This window comes from Procambarus clarkii, chromosome 13, assembly GCF_040958095.1.
Source record: "Procambarus clarkii isolate CNS0578487 chromosome 13, FALCON_Pclarkii_2.0, whole genome shotgun sequence".
In the NCBI taxonomy this organism is placed as follows: Eukaryota; Metazoa; Arthropoda; class Malacostraca; order Decapoda; family Cambaridae; genus Procambarus; species Procambarus clarkii.
This window is the reverse complement of record NC_091162.1, coordinates 10,615,445-10,637,073: the sequence shown is the minus strand read 5'-3', so window position 1 is coordinate 10,637,073 and position 21,629 is coordinate 10,615,445. Positions and strand designations below refer to the sequence as shown.

Sequence of the window (21,629 nt, the reverse complement as noted above, 5' to 3'; positions counted from 1 at the left end):
GTATGACGTTCCTGGTATTTCTATGCACCTTTTTTTTTTTGCTCCTTTGTAGGTTGTCTTCTCTTTCACATCAGGGTTGTCTTGTTCTTTCTTGGGTTTTTCAGGACTCCAGTTATTTGACGTTTCTTACTGTCGCCTCGTTTTGTGCTGCGCTGGCGGAGCCGCTTCGGCTTGTGTTCGGGGTGGACATCATATCTGTCCCGTTCTGTACACTTTCTCGTGTTTTGTTTCACCTCCGGCCTGCTCATGCGTTGCCTGAGCCATCGTGGTCATTGATCAGTGTGCCCTCTTATCATCATCTCAGTTTGAGGTAGCCCCTTTAGTTCAAGTTTGGTTTTCATAGGTTTGTACGTTTGCAGCCTTTCTCCATCCTTCTGGCGACGGTCGAGACTGCTGCTTTTCGGAGGAGTGCTTGGGTTATTGATGTTTGATTGGTTCGGCCAGGGGTGTGTCCTGTGTTGTCCAGTTGCGCCTCTTTGCCAGTTACCTGCGTACCATGTCTGGGGGATGCAGCTTTGGGTTGATCCGGTTCCACTCGTTCCCTGTTTCAAGGCTCGAGTCTCCTAGGTCGTCCGCAGAGTTTTTAAGTCTTCCAGCCTGCGGTCTATCCTTTTGCCCGGTGCTGTTTGGATGTTTGCAGCTTTCTCTGCTGTGTTGGTGACGTCTAGGGCTCATTTCGGGCGCAAGGATTTAAGGGTCACACAGGTTCCTGGCCACCCTTTCTTTGTGCTCGTGTGTGATCCTGTGCGTTCGTGTGTTGCCTTGGATCGCAGGTTGCATCCTTTTGTCTTAGCTTCACATTGCGGAGTTTGTGGCGGCTGCCTCCCAGGTTGCATCATTTTGTCTTGGCTTCACGTTGCAGGAGTTTGTGGCGGCTGCCTCCCTGGGTCAGCCCTTTCTTTTCCTTCTCTTTGGGTATGAAGCTCCAGGGAGCCGTAGAGGGCTTTCCACAGAAAACCAGCATTGAATGTAATGAAACGCCATTTTCTGGGTGAGCCCGGGAGGCTCCCTGGCAACCCTCCCCTTCCATCGGTCAGCGTTTTTTTTGCGTTGGTTGAAGCTTAGCTTCCAAACTGATGCTAGGCAGCCGGCGTTTTGAGGTCCGTTGCTCCCCCCTCCCCTTCTCGGGTCGGGGAGGGCTGCCCGGACGATCGGCGCCGCAGTAAAGTGTGATGTTTGCTTGTTTGCTTGTTTCCTTGGGATTGTAGGGAGTTTCTACCCCTCTGTTTAATTTTCTGTTTTAGTTTTTTACCATGTGGGGTTTGTAACATACATTAGCCCGATAAGCTCCAGGGAGACGTAGGGGCTCACTCAGAAAATGGCGTTTCATTACATTCAATGCAGGTTTTTTATCACCTCTGTTTAAATATATACTAAATTAAAAACAAAATTCAAAAAATTACATCTCATGATCTTTTATGTGATTATCCTATTCTTAGTTATCTGGAATGCCAGAGTACCAATTTTTTCTGCATGATGGAGTTTGTACTGTACAGCAGTTTTCATAAATCCTTGTCTCTGTGGTAGGTACATCAAATAGAGTCTAGTTTGTGTATTTTATTCTGTGTAGGCCATAAGGCTCTAGTTTGGGTAACACCTTAGGTGCCCTATCTCAGAAATGATTCAAATGCACTGCATATTTTCTCAAAGTGTGCAGTGATAAAGGTATCCTGCAAAATATTATTTATTTAATTTTTTTTTCAGAAACTGGAAGACTTGGGTCATGAGATTTACACAGATGCCTGTAGTTGTGGTTGGGATACATCTCAGCTGCCTGAGTCACAGCATACTGATATCCACAGATATACTTCGGGGACAGTTGTACGCTGGGTGCAGGGCGAGTGCTATGTACTTCTAGCATCAACGGAAGCAGACGCTCAAGTGTATCAGGATGGGGAGCAAGATGATCAAACCAAAGATGACTATGAGGGAAAACCAGGAAGTGGTGCAGAGAGTGATAATAAGGAAAGTTATTTGCAAGAGCATACTAATGAAGAACCCTACATGAAGGACAGTTGCCAAGGCCAGGAGGAGAGTGAAGAAAACCATCATAGGGACAGTGGGGAGGAACCAGACCCTTCTCAAGCATCAGCAGACTGTGATGTGTTAGATGAAGATAAGGATGTCTTAGGTGAAGATGAGGATGTCTTAGGTGAAGATGAGGATGTCTTAGGTGAAGACGAAGATGTGTTGGGTGAAGATGAGAATGAGCACAGAGACAGTGTTGAATTCTGCCAAGAAAATGAGGAACTGGAACACTGTCATAGTTCTGCACCAGCCTCAAATGAAACTGAAGACTTTTTAAAAGTGGATGATAATGAATTAAGTAGCACTCAGGTAAGAGTAAAATTTGACCCCAGTAAACTACCAAGTGTTTGGTCAGGCTGCCAGATCCATTCATGTTCTACAAAAGGTGAAAAGTATGATCTAAATAAGTGGAAAAAATCACAAAGGTTCACCAAAAAGTCTGTAGATACAGCAATAACTGGTGGCTCTATAGAAGAGTTTAAAAAGCGGTCATCCTCTCTTCACAGCTGTGGTCAAGAGTGTGCAGAAGATGACAGTGAAATGGAGGACCAATCGGAATCTTATGCCATTGAACAGGAAATGGGGAATGCTGAGAAAGTTGGGAAAGATGTTTGTAATGGTTTCATTAGAAAATATTCATTAAAAAGAAAAGTGGATATTGATGAAAGTGAAAAGAATGAAGGAATAACTGACGAAGCCGAGTTGTATGCAGCTAGACATCCCGAACACCATGTGGACACACGCATGAGATGTGCAGATAAGGGTAGGGACTCAGACGACAGCAGAGATGGAAATGACAATAATACCGTTATTGAATACCAGAGTAGTGAGGAAGAACCAATGAGTGAATATGACAGAAGTGATGGAGAAGCAAGAAGTGAAGCTGTGAAAAGTGATGAGGATGTAGTAAGTGAAAGTGGAGTCCATGAGAAAGAAATGAGTGAAAACTGTAATAGTGAAGAAGAGAAAAACACATCGGGTATTCATCCAATGAGTCCAGGTAAACCATCAGAACCCAGTAGTTCCTTCATAGATGGGAATGTGTCAGCTGTAGGAGCCATTATGAGTGAGGATAGCATTGATGGAGACAACAGCTGTACCCTCATTATTCACGAAGAGGACACTAGGGAGGGCATCTCTAGGGAGGGAACGAGTGATGGTATGTCTAGTCCAAACATAATGCAAAATGCTGAAGCTTGTAAGCCAGGTGCAGATAAAGAGGAAAGACTTACCCCAGATAGATGTGGTGTAGACAAAGTGATCAGAGCTCCAAAAGAAGAGGAAGAAGAGAGGAACTTAGAAACGTTAGACCTTCCTTTAGGCTACTGCTCATTGGTCAAGGAAAAAAAGAGCAATCCTGAATCTTTTGGGTTACAGACTCAAAGTAATTCATGTGGTAACAATGTTGAGATGGAGAAGATTGCCAGTGAACAGAGTTGTGATGATGAACAGCACAATGACTATGATGATGACGATGATGATGATGATGAGAGTGATGATGACGACTCCAGCTCAGTCACATCCAGTAGTAGTTCTTCATCTTCATCTTCCTCCAGTAGTGATGATGATGACAGAATAAGCTTTAAACAAAGAGGTAAAGTGAAATTGCTTGTTCTTCATTTACTGTATATGCAGGAAATTTAAGATGGCCACTACTTTTGTGTAATCAAATACTGTACTCAGAGTAACCTAGTCTTTTTTCACGAACATTAACTCTGGGCCAAGCATAGGTGATTCTATTGTGTCAGCTCACAGCAATGAGTTCTTCATATCCCTTCTTGGATATATACAGTACTGTACTGTCTTCTCTTGGCTGGCCCCTCAGTAGCTCCCTATTTGCAAAAGTCTCTAGTACCTAAGAGGCACCCATAACCCTACCAGGCCTTAAGACTTTCTTAGGCCTACCAAATACCAGGAACAGAATCTGATGTGGTCATAGTGGCATGACAAGCAAGGGGTTTAGTTCAACCCAAACCCCCTAAAAAGGTCCTGAAAGTACAGATGAACCAAAACAAACCACAAATCTTGATCAAATATAGAAAATAAAGCAGGCATCAGTAGTATGCTGATAAACAATGAATGTGGCAGCAGGTGGCAGCTCCAGTCACCTGGGGGCTCCAGCCCAGGGCCATGCAAAGCTGGTAATAGGCCTAGGCTGGATGGGAAATGTAGGTCCCATTTCAAACTGCTTATCAAGTATTTTTGTAATCAGTGCTAAATACATATGATTTCTGTGGGTAGCCCCATTGGCTACCTGGAGCTATCAGACTGATATGCAATATATTAGTCTGCGGCATCAGTCAGTTGGAGTTCAGCCTACCAGGAACCACGAGCCACAACCTGGCCCCCTCAGAGAGGCAAGGGAGCAATGGCGTATGGAAAACCCCCATGTGGTTGGGGGCTTTCCTTGTCTGCCATCGACTGGGATTAGGCACCCAGAAAGGTATGCACGACAAAACAAACCCCACTTTGTAAGAAAATTGCAACCAAAGACTGAAAAGAGAGCCAGAACTCCCCAAACATCCAAAGAAACAAGCAAACATCGTACACCGCTGCCGTGCCGCTTGTCTGCGCAGCCCCCCCCCCTCTCCCTGGAAAGGGGAAGAGGGTGCCCCGGACCCCCCGGCTACTCACACTTTCAGTTCATCGGTTGATGTGATCTGGGGCAGTCATCAACTCTGGCCTTGATTTATTGGCAGTGTTTCGCCTTAGTGGTGTTCTCTGCGGTGTTGTGGTGCGGTGGCTAGCTGTAACAACAACATACTTGGGGCTGCATGTGCTACCTTCCCTAAGTGCCCTGTAAGTTCTACATTTGGGTGTTAGGGTTGCTTTCCATAGTGCCTTCGGGAAACCACTTACATAGGGGGTTCTTGCTGCTCAGCATTTGCCCCACCTTTGGGGCCAGCTGGGGTTTTGTGGCCTTTGATTGGCCTTAGGTAGGCAGTGGACTTGTTGCTGGTTGGGGCACAAGGTGCTACGCAACTTGCCTACATATTTGGCGGCCATGTGCCTGTTCCTTCTGGAGACATTGTACTTTTGCCATTTTTTTTTCTTTTTGTTTTCCTTGTCAGGAGGGGGTCTGCCTTGTTTGGTTATTGGTCCACTTAAGTTGTTGGTGGGTCTCCTCTAGACCCCCGTGTTTGTAAACATCGCAGGAGTTCAGTTTTTAGCTCATCCCCCCTTTGTTAGCTATTGGGTTTTACTGGTTTTGTAGCACCTTGCCTGGGCTTCCCCAAGCAGTCAGCCTGTGGGCCCTGGAAAACCCTGTCGAGGCTAAGTAGACCGCTGGATGCATCTTCTTAGTTCCAGTTCGCTTTGTGTGAGTTTGAAAGTTGCTCTGTACTCTTGTCTCAGGGAGACAGTCACCTCTTTTGCCTCAGTCATGCTGCCTGTTGGGTCAAAGACACCTTTGATCCGGAGTCTTGTGAGATGTGTTCTCTGCTTGTGCTCCAATTTACGCTTTCTGTTGTCACTGAGGTTCGGGTACAGGTGGCATCCATGTTAGATGGTAGATGTTTGGGAATTTCAGGCTCTTCTGAGACAGAGGTTTTGTTCTTTTGGTCCTGGCAGGCAGTTTGTTTATTTTCAGCTGTGTCCTTTCTTTTCTGGTGAAAAATGAGTCAGTGGGCTCCGAAGGGGTCCTTTGGTGATTGATGCTGTGAGGGGGCCAGGTTTTGGCTCTGGTCCCAGGTAGGTTATCTTGAGGTTATATTTTGAGATGATTTCGGGGCTTTAGTGTCCCTGCGGCCCGGTCTTCGACCAGGCCTTCACCCCCAGGAAGCAGCCCGGACAACTGACTAACACCCAGGTACCTATTTTACTGCTAGGTAACAGGGGCATAGGGTGAAAGAAAATCTGCCCATTGTTTCTCGCCGGCGCCCGGGATCAAACCCGGGACCACAGGATCACAAGTCCAGTGTGCTGTCCGCTTGGCCGACCGGCTCCCAGGCCGAGCAGAATTTATGTGACTGATGTGACCTCTTTAGTATGGAACAATTTTGGCAAGACAGCTTCAGGGAGCACTGGGGCTCCTTCAGAAAGCTGCATTTCATTACATTCAGTGCTGGGTTTTTAGGTTAGCTAAGGAAAATATAAATGTAATTTCATGAAAGACAGTTTTGCTGGTAAAATTGATTTTGTCATTCAATAAACTTTGTATTTATTATAGGATATATAAACTCTCTTTGTTTACAGTGGAGAGGGCAGCTCAAGCAGCTCGTGAGGCAGAAGCTTCAGCAGCAGCACGTCTCTCTGCCAGTGTTACCAACCAGGAGACACCTATGTGTAATGATGGCCACCACACAAACCAACTAGGGCTTGACCACAAACTAGATGTTCAGTGTCAATTAGATGACCAAATGGAAGATCAAATAGAATCAGACTCTGCAGCTTCTTCTTCAGAGGATATTGCACCACACAACAATGAAGAAGTTGCCACAGTATCAACCCCAACTGTTGCCTCGGTTTATGTGGAGCCTCCCTCTGGCTCACTTAGTCTAACTCCACATTTAGCGTGCCCAGAGCCTATAGAGATTGAGCACAGCGGGCGTGACCCAGCTGATCTACAGGCAGCTCAAGGCTTGGCTGACTTACAGAGAGGTCAAAACCTGAATCTCAACAGTAACCCTCCAGGCTCTACAGCCAACCCAATGACCTTCATGGTGAATGAACTACAGGAGGTGAGTGACCCAAAAAATCTCAATTCTGAATGTGAAAAAGATCTAAGAGTCATAATTAGTAGGGATTGTGATCTATATTGATTGTGATTGTGAATGTATTAAGATTTGCAACAAAGGAAATGGGGGGGGGGGTCAGCTGTAACTAGAGGGGTTCAAACTGACCACTGAATAAGATTTCTGCAGAGACGTTTTCTGCTTCACTTCTTGTTTCTTTATACACTATGCAGTTGTATGTTTGCCTCACTTTCTGGATGTTTTCTTGGTGAAGATGATCATAATAATCCCATACCTTTTCTGTGGAGAGCCCCTTTAGCTCCCCGGAGCTATACCTGGCTGATGTGTATATATATATTAGACCATGGCAACAATCAATCGATGGAGTTCTAACCTACCGGGAACCACGAGCCAAAACCCTAGCCTGTGGGGTTTTCTATTTTGCTTTCCCGACTGCAATGCGTACGTCACCAATGTACATGTGGCAGACGCTTCACGAAGCTGTCGGAATCCAGCAGAGAAAATACGAGAGCAACTGTACAGGGCCTGGGAGCAAGGTTGAGTTAGTGTCCTTGAGGGTCTCTTCTCAGACTAGCCTCACCTGGTCCTGCTCCACGTTGATCGTTGGAATCTCCTCAATGCTTGAAACACTTTAAGGGACTCCCAGGGTCCTCATCACATTTATAGATTAGTGAATAATAGGCAACTCGGTGTTGAAGATATCTGGAGCTGAAGGCTTGAGTAAATAGTTGGCAGTATTCAGAAGTGGTTCAATGGAAACACCACATAAAGCATGACAGTACTTTATTTACAAACTTAACCACTAATACAAAGGGTGCTTGATTTACTTTAAATTAGCGTCAGAAAGGCTATGGTTGCATTAGCGAGGCTCTTGCCGTCTGACTAATCGATTCTGATCCTAACTTAACACCTAACTTAACACAATTGACAGCCAATCAGTAACATGGCAAACCTAACTGCCGGTGTGCAAAGGGATCACAGGAGTTCCAATCGGATACTCGGGTAATGATGATGTGCAATAAATCACAATGGCACTGTCAATGGGACAGGCAATAATAATGCACAATAATTATGTCACACAGTAACTAAATGTGTGGTGTATGTGAAACTCACATTCACAGACGAGTGTAATGTTGTGATAAACACGCATACACCGCTGGGTGTATAGGTCTGCACCTATACCTGTGTCAGGTACGAGAAGGTGAGAACTGTGGTTGATCCCTGAGATCAACACAGACAGAGACACACTAATAAAGAAACAAGATTTTGTACTTACAGGTAGGCTACCTCTCCCATTAACTCACTCACTCGTGCACATTTATGCAAGAACTCGTAGGTAGCCTGGCAGCTGGTTTCGCTTGCTATGATGTAAGACCATTGATGACAGACTTTCCCAACAAACCGTACTTGACACGGAGTGTACTCGCATAGGAGGGCGTGCTGTATGCTTAACAGACAGACATACCCTTGATGGCGCTGGTGGTGAGTAAGGGTGTGACAGGTGGTGACATCACGTAGTACAGTGAAGCAGGGCAGGTGGCAGCTTGAGGCGGCTACACGCTCTGGTCTGAGTGGTGACTGGCGGCGGCTGATTATATGGTACCATACAGGTACACTTTGGTAAAGTCTTACACAGATTACTTAGGCAGCAGCACTCCTTAAGTCACTCTTGGTCACTCACAGACGATCTCTATTTGTCACCAGGGGTTACCTGATACCAGTCTGTTTCGCTCTGGTGATTTGTCACTAGAAGGCTTCTAAGCAATATATTCACGCTCGTGATTCCGGGCGAGCGTTGGTATATCGAAAAGACGCTGAGTTTAACTTGACGGTGAGGAATGGACGGTGTTCTGTCTATTGGCTGAATAGACAGAAGGACATGTCCACCATGTTCGGACGTCCTCACGTGAATACGAGTAAAGGGATGCAGCGCTCCTCGTGGTAGCACAAACACAAGGGGGGTTACAATTGACCAATGGCGTTGCAGCAAAGGTGCCTTAACCCTTCAATTGCGCATCGCATCATATGATGCTTTGCCCGACTTGCAGTAGATTGCGCATCGCATCATATGATGCGCGGGCATACTGAGCACGATTTGAAAGGCCCGCGGGGTAGAGGGGGTCCCCATACGCTGCCCAGGGGCTATAGTAAACAGCCGCCATTTTGAAAAAAAAATCCAGCTCACGCTACCATTGCTTGGGAGGCCTCAGTTACCCAGCAGCCACCATGTCGAGCGCACGGCCGAACGCTTCCCGGGCACACCCTACGCAATCACTCACCCAAGCGCAAATAAACAGTGAATTATTTTCCGATGGTGAGGAAAGTGACTTTGATGACTCTGATATTGATAAAGACTACACACAATTGACCGATGTTGATAGCACGGACAGTGAATATGAGATACAGCCGCCTCCCATGGTGAGGCCTATACGCTCACCCTTGCCACCTCGCCCAGTGTCTACTCCAATTCTCCCTCGGCCACACAGTTCCTGTGATTATTTAGAGTCTGAGGATATTTTCGGTGACGAGTCAGAGGAAGGCAACTCTTTTTCTGGTTTTAGTGAAGTGGAATCAGAACATAGTGTTACTGAGCCTGGTGCCAGTACCAGTGGTGTTACTGGACGAGATTTTGTCACGTCAGCAGCATCTCGGCCAGCCAAGCGCCACCGCATGGAACAACATGAGGCACCAAGAGCTTCATGTTCACGTGCCTCTACCTCACGTGCAGGTAGCGGCCGTACTGTGCGTAGACGGGCTTCAGCTCCTAGTCCACGGGGTGCATCGCTTCCTCGCCGTAGTGCCTCTGCTGCATCCCCTGCGTCTCGCAGGACACCAGGTGTACTAGTGTGGAGTGATGGTGCTGGTTTTATTCCCTGAATTCCTGCCTTTGACAATAAAGACGTTGGGATTACAGATCTTTTCCCTGATAATGGTGATGATATGAGTGAATGTGATTATTTTACCGCATTCTATGATGAGCCGCTCATGGAATATATTGTACACCAAACGAACCTTCATGCGGCTCATCTCATTAGAAAAGAGATAACAGAATTTTCACGCTTGCAACGTTGGAAAAACACCAATATAGGTGAAATGTATGTGTTTCTTGCAATATGTATGTTGATGAAACACAGTGTCAAACACGCTCTCACAGATTACTGGGGAAAAAAACTGACTATTCCAACACTTTTCTTCAGGAAATATATGTCCAGAGACAGATTTCAGATACTCCTCAGGTGTGTGCATTTTGCAACTAATGAGGACCGGACTGAGGAGGATAGACTTTGGCGAGTGAGGCATTATATGAATGAGGTGATTGGAAAATTCAGAGATTTTTACGTACCAGCACAGAAGCTGGTGATTGACGAATCCCTTATACTATTCAAAGGACGTGTTTCATTCAAACAGTATATTCCCTCAAAACGAAACAGATTTGGCTTGAAATTCTTTGTACTGTGTGACTGTGAAACAGGATACGTGTTACACATGATTCTGTATTCAGCTAGCGATGTAGACATTCCCGGTAACGATGAACATGGTTTCTCTGGTAGTGTGGTGAAGTCACTGATGGCACCATGGATGAACAAGGGCCACATCCTATACACAGATAATTACTATACAAGTCCATTGCTAGCTAAGTTCTTGATTGAAAATAGAACCGAGTTGGTTGGCACAGTAAAGCCACGAAGAAGGGAAATGCCAGTGTTTGTCGGTGGACTTGCAGTTGGTGAGTGCCAGGTACGGAAATGTGATGAAATTCTCTCAGTATGGTGGAAAGACAAGAGAGAAGTGAACCTGCTGACAACCGTTCATGAGGGTACAATGTTGAACAGTGGCAAGGTGCACCGTGTAACAAGAGAACCAGTATATAAGCCAGATTGTGTTCTTGACTACAATATCAACATGCGTTTGATTGATAAGGCTGACGTGATGATTGGCACTATCGAGTGTGTGCGGAAAACATTGAGGTGGACGAAAAAAGTGTTTTTCCCTCTTGTTGACATGACCATGTTGAACTGCTATAATTTGTACCTGGTGAAAACTGGACGTAAACCTATTTTCCGTACATTTGCTTTTACACTTGCAACACAGTTATTAGCAACGTTTGGTCAAGAAGTCCCTGGCATACGAAGACCAATCATGAACCCAGTGTTGCAGCATGATGCAACACCCAGGCTCGCTCACATGGATGCCTTTCAGCAACACAGACTAAAGAATTTGCCAGCAGGTGGAAAGTGTGCAATAGGCCAACGTGCTTGCCTTAGTATGTAAAACAACAAAACGAAGAAAGCAAAAACGTAAAATGGTGCAAACATGGTGTGAAGGGTGTGCAGTTGCATTGTGTGCTGTCGACTGCTTCAACAACTACCACTCACTCCAAGACTTCTAAATGTGCAATAATAGTGCAAAAACCTGTACATAGTGTGTGCTAGTGTGTACATATAAAATAATGAACATTGTGATTACTGTACATAATATAATGCCATAATGGAAAACGTTTGTGTGCGCAAGTGTATACTCGATGTGTGCAACATATATTGACAATAACTGTCAAGTGACATTATGTGCAACATAATTAGTGACTAATATTGCAAAGAATACACGCGTAAACACTGTAAATAATGACACGAAAATAAATTCATGGCAACTGTGGCTGCTTGAAGACCGCGCGCGACGCCTCCGGGACGCACCATGAATGAGCGAACATGCAAACTGTGACGTCATCATCCATATTCTCGGTTCAATTACATCGCCGGTAAGTACAATTGAATTTTTTTTTCCAGTGATCAGGGAACACGACTTAACAGGTTAGAAAGAAAAAATAATTTTTTTTTTTTTTTTTTTTTTTTTTTTTTATGCGCCTGTGGGTGTCAATCAGTATATAGCCATGTGCCATTTAAGGGTTAACCAATGATATTGATCGTTACATGATCGGTAGAAGAGTGATGTCATGACCATGTCACGAATACGTCACTGTTGTTATTGAGATTGAACCCAGAGGTCAGAGCTCTCTCGCCTCGCGGGGGCCTCTCTCTCTCTCTCTCTCTCTCACGCTTGGCACCAGCTATGTACTCATTGACCCTATGACAAGTATGCTTAACCCTTAAGCTGCGCATGATGTATATATACGCCATGAGTAACATGGCCCACTGTGCGCATGGCGTATAAATACGCCATTGGGTGCCAGGCACGATTCAACTGGGGTATCTCCCCAGTGACCAGCTTGGACACTGGGGAGATACCAGATGCACTTAAAGTAGCAGACATAGCCCCTCTACATAAGGTAGGGAGCAAAGCATTGGCAAAGAATTATAGACCAGTTGCACTAACGTCGCACATAATAAAAGTATTTGAGAGAGTGATTAGGAGTCAGGTCACCAATTTCATGGAGACCAATGACCTTCACAACCCAGGCCAACATGGATTTCGAGCGTGACGATCGTGCCTCTCATAGCTACTTGATCACTACGACAAAGTCACTGAGGCATTAGAAGAAAAACAGAATGCTGATGTGATATACACGGACTTCGCAAAGACTTTCGATAAATGTGACTATGGCGTTATAACACACAAAATGAAGTCAATGGGAATAACCAGTAAAGTAGGATGCTGGATACTTAGTTTTCTGTCAAACAGGACTCAGCGAGTAACAGTCAACCATATAAAATCTAGTCCAAGCGCAGTTAAAAGCTCTGTACCTTAGGGTACAGTCCCTGCACCGCTGCTTTTCCTTATTCTCATATCGGATATAGACAAAAATACAAGTCACAGTTTCATATAATCCTTTGCAGATGACACAAAAATCAGTATGAAAATTACCTTGGCTGAAGACATTGAAAAACTTCAAGCTGATATTAACAAAGTTTTCGACTGGGCATCAGAAAATAACATGATGTTTAACAGTGAAAATTCCAGGTACTCAGGTACGGTAAAATGAGGACCTTAAACATAATACAGGGTACAAAACATAATCAAATGTGCCCATAGTAGGAAAACAGCACGTAAAGGATTTGGGAATAATGATGTCTGACGACCTAACGTTTAGGGAGCATAACCAAGCAAATTTTGCGTCAGCCAGAAAAATGATCGGATGGATTACGAGAAGTTTCAAATCCAGGGATCCCATCATAATGGTTGTACTCTTGAAGTCACTGGTGTTGTCCCATCTTGAGTACTGCTCAGTACTCACTTTCCCCTTCAGAGCAGGAGAGATTGCTGAAATAGGGGGAATACATATTCGGCACGCATAGACGCGATAAAGCACCTAAATAATTGGGATCGTCTCAAAGCCCTCCAAACGTACTCGCAAGAAAGAAGAAGAGAGAGATATCAAATAATATACACATGGAAGATACTGGAGGGCCAAGTACCAAATCTACACAGTAAAATAACACCGTACTGGAGTAAACGATATAGAAGAAAATGCAGAATAGACCCAGTGAAGAGCAAGGGTGCCATAGGCACAATCAGAGAACACTGTATAAACATCAGAGGTCCACGGTTGTTCAACACCCTCCCAGCGAGCATAAGAAATATTGCCGGAACAACAGTAGACATCTTCAAGAGGAAACTAGATTGCTTCCTCCAAGGCGTGCCGGACCAACCGGGCTGTGGTGGGTATGTGGGCCTGCGGGTCGCTCCAAGCAACAGCCTAATGGACCAAACTCTCACAAGTAAAGCCTGGCCTCGGGCCGGGCTTGGGGAGTAGAAGAACTCCCAGAACCCTATCAACCAGGTACCAACCAGGTATCAACCATACTCTCACATAGCCCCATCAGAGAGGCAAGAGGAGCAATGGCCTATAGACACCCCCATGTAGTTAGAAGCAATTTTTGTCTGCCATCTACCAAGTCAGGCACCCAGAAAGGTAGGAATCCCAAAACAAACTACAGCTGGTTAAAAATTGCTAACTGAAAGCCGAACGAGCAAGCAGAACTCCCCAATCAGAAAACAAGCAAACAAGCATGACGTCACTACAGCTGCCGCCCTGTTGTCTGAGCAGCTCCCCATCCTTCCCCCTCAGGAGAGGGAAGGGGAAGCCCCAGACCTGCACCAACTACCCAACCCCAGTTCTGAGGCTGTTGTGTTGAGTGGCAGTAGATCGACTCTGGCTCCATCCTTTGAGCAGTGTTGTGCGTTACGGTGTTCCTCTGCTGTGTGGTGGTGTGCGAGCCAGGTGTAATTCAAGAAGTGCTGGGGCTGCATGCGCTTAGGGTCATCTTCCCTAGGTGCTCTGTAAGTACTGCTCTTGCGGTTGGGGGGTTAACTTCCACAAACTGTTCGGGGACTACCTCCGCAGGGTTCTTTTGTTGCTCGGTTATTGCCCACCCTTGGGGGGTGGGTAATCACCGAGACCAGGCAATCGTGACCTAGTCCCACAATTTGTGGGCCTTTTGGGTCGTTTTGAGTCGCCTGCGGTGGCGTTGGGTGGTCCCTCCTCCTTTGCGGAGTTCGGGTCTGGCGGAGCATACCTCCTCTCCTGCTCCCTGTCAGGTCATCTCGGAGTGAGTGCGCTTGGATGTGGTCAAAACGACAACGTCCCTCAGGTGGGTTTCCCATCTGTTTCCAGTCCCGAAACGGGACTGTGCGGACTTACGGTTTATTCTGGACTTGTCCCGTCTGAACCCAGGGGTCTGTTCTCCCTCCTTTCTGTTTGGCTACTCTGTCCCAGGTCGAGATTCTTTTGGTGCTGGGCGCTTGGATGGTGTTCCCAGACTGGGACATGTATTGGCACGTCCCGATTCTTCCAGGGTTCAGAGACTGGCTCGGTTTTGTGGTGGGGCGTCTCGGTTATCGCTTTCGTTGCCTTCCATTCGGTTTGAACCTGGCACCTTGTGTGTTCACGCGCCTTACCTGGGTTGTAGTTACCCATCTGCATCTGTTAGGTGTTTGGGTGCTGGCCTACCTCGACGACTGGCTGGTGTAGGCTACAGCAAGTTCTCGTGTCTGCTCGCCAGGGACTTGGTTCTTTCCCAGCTCACCGGGTTTGGGTTCCTGGTGAAATGGTGGAAGTCTCATCTGGTTCCCTCTCAGCTTCGGACTTGGTTATGTCTTGTGTGAGACTCTCGGACCGCTTCCTTGTCTCTCCCTCCGGTGTCTGCTTCGGCTGCAGTCCCGCCTTCACCTGTTTCTGGGGGCTCTCGGGTCACTCGGTGGTTGCTCGAGGGTTTGTGCAGGAGCCCGAACTTTGCCATGATGGTCTACCCGCTGGGTCGGGTTTGGTTTTGTCGGGTGTTCTGGTTCCTTTGGGGCCGTCCCGTCCGCCTCTCTCACAATCACTGGGGTTTGGCCTCTGGGGGCTTTGCATCGGCTGCTGTGTCGCCGGCTTCCTCTCCGGGTTTTTCGGGGTTCAGTGCCTTGGCACCTACCTGACCCTTTGCTCGATGTGTTCATGGATGGGTCATGTCTTGGCTGGAGCTTTGTGATCGGTGCTCACCAGGCTGGATCGCTGTGCTCGCTGTGAGCATTGATCGAGCTCTTGTAAGGTTCGTTGGTCTTTTTGTTGTTCGCCCCGTTGACGGGGCGATGTGGGGGAGGCTCGCGCTGTTCTCGCCTGGTCCTACGATTTGTGGGCATTTTGTGTTGTTTTCTCTGGCCTACGATGGCGTTGGATGGCTCCTCCTCCTTTGGTGGGTTCAGGGCTGGCGAGACAGGCCTCTTCTCCTGCACTCTGGCGGGTCATCCTGGAGTGGGTAGGCTTGGGTGTGGTTGAAATGATGTTGTCCCTCTGGTATGTTTCCTGCCTGTTTCCAGTTCTGAAATGGGACTGTGCAGATCTGAGGTTCATTCTGGACTTGTCTTCTCTGAACCCCTGGGTCTTTTGCCTCTCCTTTCCGATGACTACTCAGTCCCAGTTCCGACTGCTTTTGGAGCTGGGTGCTTGGATGTTGTCCCTGGACCTCCGGGATGCGTATTGACATGTCCTGATTCATCCGGGGTTCCGAGAATAGCTTGGTTTTTTGGTGGGGTGGTGTGCTTATTGCTTTTGTTGCCTTCCATTTGGCTTGAATCTGGCACCTCACATTTTTACATGAAAGGACACTGGGTTCTGTCCCTGGGGGCCTTGCGTTGGCTGCTGTATCGCTGGCTTCCTCTTCGGGTTTTTCTGGGGTTCAGTGCCGTGGTACCTACCCAAGCCCTTGCTCAATATGTTCACGGATGGATCGTGTCTTGGCTGGGGCTTTGTGGTCAGTGCTCCCCAGGCTGGCCACAGTCAGTGAGTCTGTCCTTCCGTCAGGCTCACAGCACGGTGCGGGAGTTCACGGCAATATGGCTTTCGCTTCAGAGGGTTTGCATCGCCCGAGGATCGACAATCCTGCTCAATTCAGACTCCTCCCCAGTGGTTCACTGTCTGAACAACGGGGGGGTTCTATGCGGTCCTTGGCTTTTCGGGTCTGGTCGCTTCAGGGGTGACTTGTGTGCTGAGTTCTCGGGGTTTTGTTCTCCCTGGCGGTTCATATCCAGGGTGTGTCCAACGTCCTGGCAGACAGCCTGTCCCGGTTCATTCCCCTGTCCAGAGAATGGACAGTTGATGCCAACTTATTCCGTTGGCTCTGCTGGACGTTTGGGCACCCGGAGGTGGACTTCTTTGCGACGACCTGGTCGAGGCATTTTCCTGTATATGCAGCACCCATCCTCGCCTACGAGGCCGTTGGGGGTCACTGCGTTTCGACTAGACCAGTTGAGGCGGGGTTACCTATACTCTTTCCCCTGGTTCTGTTGTTGCTCCGGGTCCTGGCTCGCTTGGTGACCTACCAGGGTAGAGTAATCCTGTTTTTCCCCTTGTGGGCGGCCAGTCTTGGTTTCAGGCCTTGGTTGTTTGGTGTCCGAACCCGAGGGTCTTCCTGCAGCTCCGCCTCTTTCAGCAGATCAGATTTTCACCAGATCACCTGAGCGGGCTCCTCCAACCCTCGACAAGGTGGAGCTCGTTCGTTTCTAACGAGCGGGCGTCCTAGTGGGATGATGATTGACTTGTTTCATAGTTTTCTTTTGGGGTGAAGTTCTGTGGCTCTGTTTGGATGTAAGTTACAAATTTAACCAGTTAAAGGTTTGTATTGTTTCACCTACCTTTTTGTTTGTATCTCTGGTCGATGGCAGACATGACAAACTCTAAATGTAGAATGCTCATATAGCCATTGCTCCCTGTGCCTCTCTGAGGGGACCAGGTTCTGGCACTGGTCTCGGGTAGGCACTCGAACTCCAGGGGCTGATGGCACCAAATTAATATGGGACATGTCAGTTTGAGAGCTTCAGGGAGCCTCCGGGGCTCGGCCAGAAAATGGCATTTCATTACATTCAACGCTGGTTTTATTCAGTTTTCATCAAAATTTATTCTTGTTTATCATGCAACAAAGTTTATATAGCCAGTGTATAATGCCAAATGAATTCATTTAACATTAACAGGGAAAATGTTAGTCAATTATGAGGAAAAAGTGCTAAGCTAGTATGTCTATGAAGCACTGTGAAAGGATATGAGGAAAAAAAATTAACAGGGAATATTTCAGATTCCTCTTGAAGTTCGTCGGTCTGTTGGGGGCAAAGGCTTAGAATGTGTGGTATGTGGTAAGATATTCAACCGCCTCCTTAAACTTAAACAACACCATCGGACTCACACTGGAGAGCGACCCTGGGGCTGTAGCAACTGTGGCAAGACTTTCAGTACTACATCCTACCTCCAGAAACATCGCCTTACTTGTCATGTACCTTCTCATCAACGACAGTTTTCATGCTGTAAGTAACTTGTTTTGGATACAATTATTATTTATTCTCACTTGCAATATAATATATTTTACATGACTAGAGAGCAAATGCACCTGATTAAACATCATCCATCACCCATTCCTTACCAGATTTTAATAATACAATACTTGTAATCATTTCTCAGTTGATTTATATTTTTATCAGTGTTTTCCAAGTATTTTGTATGGAGAGCCCCTCCAGCTCCCTGGAGCTTACCGGGCTGATATACATATATTAGACCGTGACAGCAGTCCTTCGAATGGAGTAATAATGCTTACCAGGGACCACGAGCCAGAACCTGGCCCCCTCAGAGAGGCAAAGGGAGCAATGGCTTATAGAAACCCCCGTGTGGTTGGAAGCATTCTATATCTGCCATCAATCGGGTTAGGCACCCAGAAAGGTAGGCATTCCAAAACAGACTCAACTGGTGAAATTACTACCGAAAACTGAACTGCTAAGCAGAACTCCCCAATCTGAAAACAAGCAAACAAGCATGACGTCACACCGGACGCCTCGCTGCCTGTCAGAGCAGATTCCCCCAAATTGGAAGAGGGATGAGGGGGGCTCCAGACCCCCTTGCCGGCTATCCAACCTCAGTTCTGAGGCTGTTGTGCTTGGTGGCAGTCGTTTGACTCTGGCTGCAGACTCGGTGCAGTGCTGTGCCCTTGCGGTGTTGTTCTGCTGTGTTGTGGTGTGCGAGCCAGAAGTAATTCATGAAGTACTGGGGCTGCACGCACTTAGGGCTCCCTTCCCAAGGTGCCCTGTAAGTACTGCCCTTGCAGTTTAGGGTTCTCTTTCATAAGCTGTTCGGGAACTACCTCCGTAGGGATCTATTGCTGCTTGGTGATTGCTTGCCTTTGGGGTCAGCGGGGGTTTTTATACCCGCTATTTGACCTTGGATAGGAGATAGTATTGTCGCTGGTAGGGGTGCAAGGTACTGTGCAGCTTGTGTGACATTGATACATAGCAGGTGGTTCTGTTCCTCCTGGGGACATTGTGCTTCTGCAGGGTTTTTCTTTTTCTTTGATGCCTGGTTGGGATCTGCCCCTTGGTTATTGTCCACCCTCTGTTCTTTTGGTGGTTCCCCGTTATGTTCCCGTGATTGTACACGTCACAGTGGTTCAGCTTTAATTGCTCTCGCGGTAGTTTGGGCCAACCGGTTAGTACCTTGCCTGGGCTTTACTTAGCAGTCAGCTAAGGGCCAAGGAAAACCCCACTGGGGCTCATTTGTCCAGTGGATGCATCCTCTGGGTTCCATCTCACCTTGTGCATATTCAAGGGTTGCTTTGTCCCATTGTCTCAGATTGACATTCACTGTGTTTACCTCCATCATGCTGCCAGTTAGGTCAGTGACACCTTTGACCCTGAGTCCTGCGAGTGGTGTTCCTTGCTGGTGCTCCAGTTCATCCAGTCCACTGATACTGATAATCGGGTGCAGGCAGCTTCGCCGTTGCATGCATGGTTTAGGTTGCTGCAACACGCTAAGTTGGTTGTCTTTCCGGATGCTCCGAGGCTGCCCTGCTTTGGTTATTGGGACCCGGACTTGGCGCCGTTAGTCACTTCGACTTTGGTTTCGTACGTGCTCCCTTGTCCTTCTCCCTGTTGTTATTTGTCCTCCTCCCTCATCCTTCCCCCTGCTGCTAGTTCCCAAACATCTGAGGGTTTTGGAGTTGGGGCAGGGTTTAGATGGTGTTGAGACTTGGGCAGTTTTGGGAGCTGCCCCATCCGGTACGGTGACAGAGGCATTCAAGCTTGTTCCTCCAGTTGGGGCTTCGGGGTTCTTTGTAGTTCCAGTAGTTCTTTGCTTCGGGGTCTGACCAGCAGACCCACTCTTTTCCCAGCTTTTCCGGTTGACGGCCTTTTCATTAGAGGCGGAGGGTATGGAGGAAGGCTCTGCCCCGGGTCCTAGCATGGAGGATCCCATGGCTGAGGTGGGGCTGACTTGGGGTGAGGGGCTTGGGCCCTGTTTGACCCCACTTGGGTGTTGGTACCCTCGGTGCAGAACTTGCTGTTGCAGGGGAGAGGGGTTTTCTTACCCCCCCCCCCCCATCTCCCTGTACGAATTTGATATGAGTTCTGCTTCTCAGAACCAAACCCGAACCCGGGTTCGGTTCTGGGTTCCCTTGGGTTCTTTGGTCTCTTTTAGAGGTTTTAGCCTTCCGTGTCACACCTAAGATGGTTTGGGAGGCCATTGCGGCATACCTCATCCGTGACCCGGATTTTGCTTTGATTATGTACCCTTTCTGGGGGGAGCCCCGTCGGCTCCCCGGAGCTTTACCGGCTGATATGCTAATGTCAGACTTTGGCATCAGTCATGTGTATGGAGTTCTAGGGCCTACCGGGGACCACGAGCCAGAACCTGGCCCCCTCAGAGAGGCAAGGGGAGCAATGGCCTATAGAAACCCCCGTGTGGTTGGAAGCATTCTATGTCTGCCATCGACCGGGTCAAGCATCCAGAAAGGTAAGCATTCCAAAACAAACCCCTATTCTGGTGAAAATTGCTACCTAAGCCGAACTAGTGAATAGAACTCTTCAACAGAAAACACGGAAACTAGTATGACGTCATACGTCACCGCGCCGCTGTCTGCGCAGCTCCCCCCTCCCCGGGAGGGGGAAGGGGGAGCCCCAGACCTCCCACGCCGGCTATCCACCCATCAGTTCTTCGGCTGATGCTATAGGCAATGGTTATGTGCTCCGGCTCCAGTGGTTGTTTCAGCACTGTACCTAGAGTGTGGTGTCTGTTTTCTAGGTGGTGCGTGAGCCGGGTGTGATTCTTCAGTACTCGGGCTGCATGCGCCTAGGGTTCCCTTCCCTAGGTGCCCTGTAAGTACTGCCCTTGGGGCTTGGGGCCACCTTCCACAAGTTCCTTGGGTCCTGCCCCTGCTTGGCCGTTTACCGCTTGGTTTTCGGCCGCTCTTTGTGTGCTCGGGTGTTCTGTCTCCCTTGTTCGCCTTAGAGTAAGGGGCAGTGTTTGCACTGGTGGGGCGCGGGGTACTGTGCAGCTTGTCTTTACCAATCATAGCGGCCGGCTCTGTTCCGCTTGGGTACGCTGTCCTCTTGCGGGGTTTTCTTTTTCTTTTGTTTATATACCTGGTGGGGGGGTTTGCCTTCGTTCTTGCCCCTTGTGTCCCTTGTGTTCTGAGTATTTCTGGTGGTACCCCCTGCTAGGTCCCCGTGAGTGTACACGTCCCGGGGGTTCAGCTCTTAGAAAGTTGTTTGGTAGCTTGGGTGCCGGTTAGCAGTACCCTGCCTGGGATTACCTGAGCGCGAGTCCTCTTAAAGTAAACGCTCGGGACCCTGGGAAACCCCTGGGGGCGCGCGGGTCCGATGGATGTGACCCCAGAGCCCCCCCCTCGCTTCCAGCGAGTTTGAGGGTTGCTCTCACCTTTTGTCTCTGGGTGACTCTCTGTTTTGCCTCCGTCTGCTGCCTGTGGGGTCGGTGACACCTTCGACCCGGTGTCCTGCGAGTTTGGTTGCTCGTTGTGGCTCGGTTACCCAGTTGTGCTAACAAAGCGGGTGCGGGCAGCAGGGGCGTTGCACTTGAGCCTTGGTGGTGGCAACGTTCTCGTGGTTTCCTCCCCGGGAGCCCCGGGGCTGCCCCGTTGTATTTCGTTTTGGGACTTGGGGGTGTTGGTTGCTTCGGTTCCATCCACGCCCCCTTGTCTTTCCCCTGGTTCACCCTTCCTGCCTGCATCCGGTTCCTTACCGTCTGTAGGTTCAGGGCGGGGTGTTTGGTGGTGTTGAGACTCGGGCAGTCTCGGGGAATTCCCCTTCCGGGGTAGTGACGGGGGCATTTGGGCCTGTTCCTCCAGCCGTGTTGTATGAGTCTGCCAGTGGGCTCCCTTCCTTAGTGTTTTCACGGCTGCCCCGGTTTTCTGGTACGGCCGGGGCTTTGGGGGAACGGCTCGGCCCCGGGGCCTGTCGTGTAGGTTCCCGGGGCTGGGGAGGGGCTGACTTGGGGGGGCCTTGGCCCCGTTAGACCCCGTGGGGGGTTTTATCCCCCTCTAGGCGGGGCTTGTGGTTACGCGGAGTGGGGTCTTTCCTCCCCACTCGCCGTACGTGCTGTTGGCCGTCGGCCCCTCCCCGGGCTCGGTTCCTTGGCCTTTGAGTCGGTTGGTTCCGTCCTGTGGGTGGATGTTTCCTCCCCCGCTTTTTGGGACGGTGTTT

The 21,629-nt window shown here is 48.4% G+C and overlaps 1 protein-coding gene across 4 annotated transcripts in view; it reads left to right on the top strand.

Moving 5' to 3' along the window:
- LOC123757338 (uncharacterized) overlaps positions 1 to 21,629 on the top strand; it is a 157,306-nt gene that overhangs the window by 44,608 nt on the left and 91,069 nt on the right. For 3 of the 4 annotated variants that reach the window (XM_069323611.1, XM_069323613.1, XM_069323614.1), the window contains 3 exons: positions 1,705 to 3,622; positions 6,223 to 6,707; positions 17,216 to 17,453. In XM_069323611.1, the coding sequence (XP_069179712.1) occupies positions 1,705 to 3,622; positions 6,223 to 6,707; positions 17,216 to 17,453 (2,641 nt within the window). The remainder of the gene's footprint in view (positions 1 to 1,704; positions 3,623 to 6,222; positions 6,708 to 17,215; positions 17,454 to 21,629) is intronic. The other variant, XM_069323612.1, reaches the window with a different exon arrangement.